We start from the raw sequence: 666 nt of genomic DNA on the forward strand, positions 1-666 counted from the left end.
GAAAGAGCCATGTAACACTAGCCAACACGTAATCCACAGCAGAGAGCTCTGAACTGGAAGGGAAGTATCTCCATCTAGTCAACTTTCAGAGCAGTGTATCTGTCTAGCAGAGTGAAGGCAAACCTGAGAAGGACCCACTTTTCCTACTTACAGCTACACTAGACGGCCTTGATTACTTTCAGAAACAATCTCAGTTAGGAAAAGGCAGTTTCTTCACACCAAACAAAACACCACTTGCTCCACTAAATTATTCTCACAAAGCCTTTACTCCCCAAATATTTCAAGGTTCATGATGAGTCAATTAAAAAGAAGAAGCTATTGAATACCTTTTCTGTCAGGAAAAAAGGCTCCAAGCCCTTGCTCCTGCTGGCAAGAAGTGACCACCGCTCTGTCGTGCTTGTGGTGTGGGTGCATGAGGTATTCTCATAGCTACTCTCTCAGTGAGGCATTTTTAAGAGACACAAAAAATCTGGAATCAACATTGATTCCAGAGGAACAGGCTTCCCAGTAGAGAGCGGGCAAGATCTTCCAGTTGCTGGAGTGGAAGGCCAGGTTCAGCCCCCACTTTAACACATGCCTACTCAGCGATACAAAAGACAGAGCGGAGAAACTTCAAAACATTACAACCCACACAAACCTGTGTCTCCCCACCAGGAAGCAGATAGC

At 45.2% G+C, this 666-nt stretch overlaps 1 protein-coding gene across 1 annotated transcript in view; it reads left to right on the forward strand.

Annotated features, from left to right (window-relative positions):
- LOC103925373 (myosin heavy chain, skeletal muscle, adult-like) overlaps positions 1 to 663 on the forward strand; it is a gene marked incomplete at its 3' end in the record, with an annotated part of 11520 nt that extends 10857 nt beyond the window's left edge. The window contains exon 22 of the mRNA XM_009334081.1: positions 655 to 663. Coding sequence (XP_009332356.1) covers positions 655 to 663 — 9 coding nt within the window. The remainder of the gene's footprint in view (positions 1 to 654) is intronic.
- Positions 664 to 666: the final 3 nt, after the last annotated feature.

This window comes from Pygoscelis adeliae, unplaced genomic scaffold (assembly GCF_000699105.1).
Source record: "Pygoscelis adeliae isolate BGI_AS28 unplaced genomic scaffold, ASM69910v1 Scaffold11, whole genome shotgun sequence".
In the NCBI taxonomy this organism is placed as follows: domain Eukaryota; kingdom Metazoa; phylum Chordata; class Aves; order Sphenisciformes; family Spheniscidae; genus Pygoscelis; species Pygoscelis adeliae.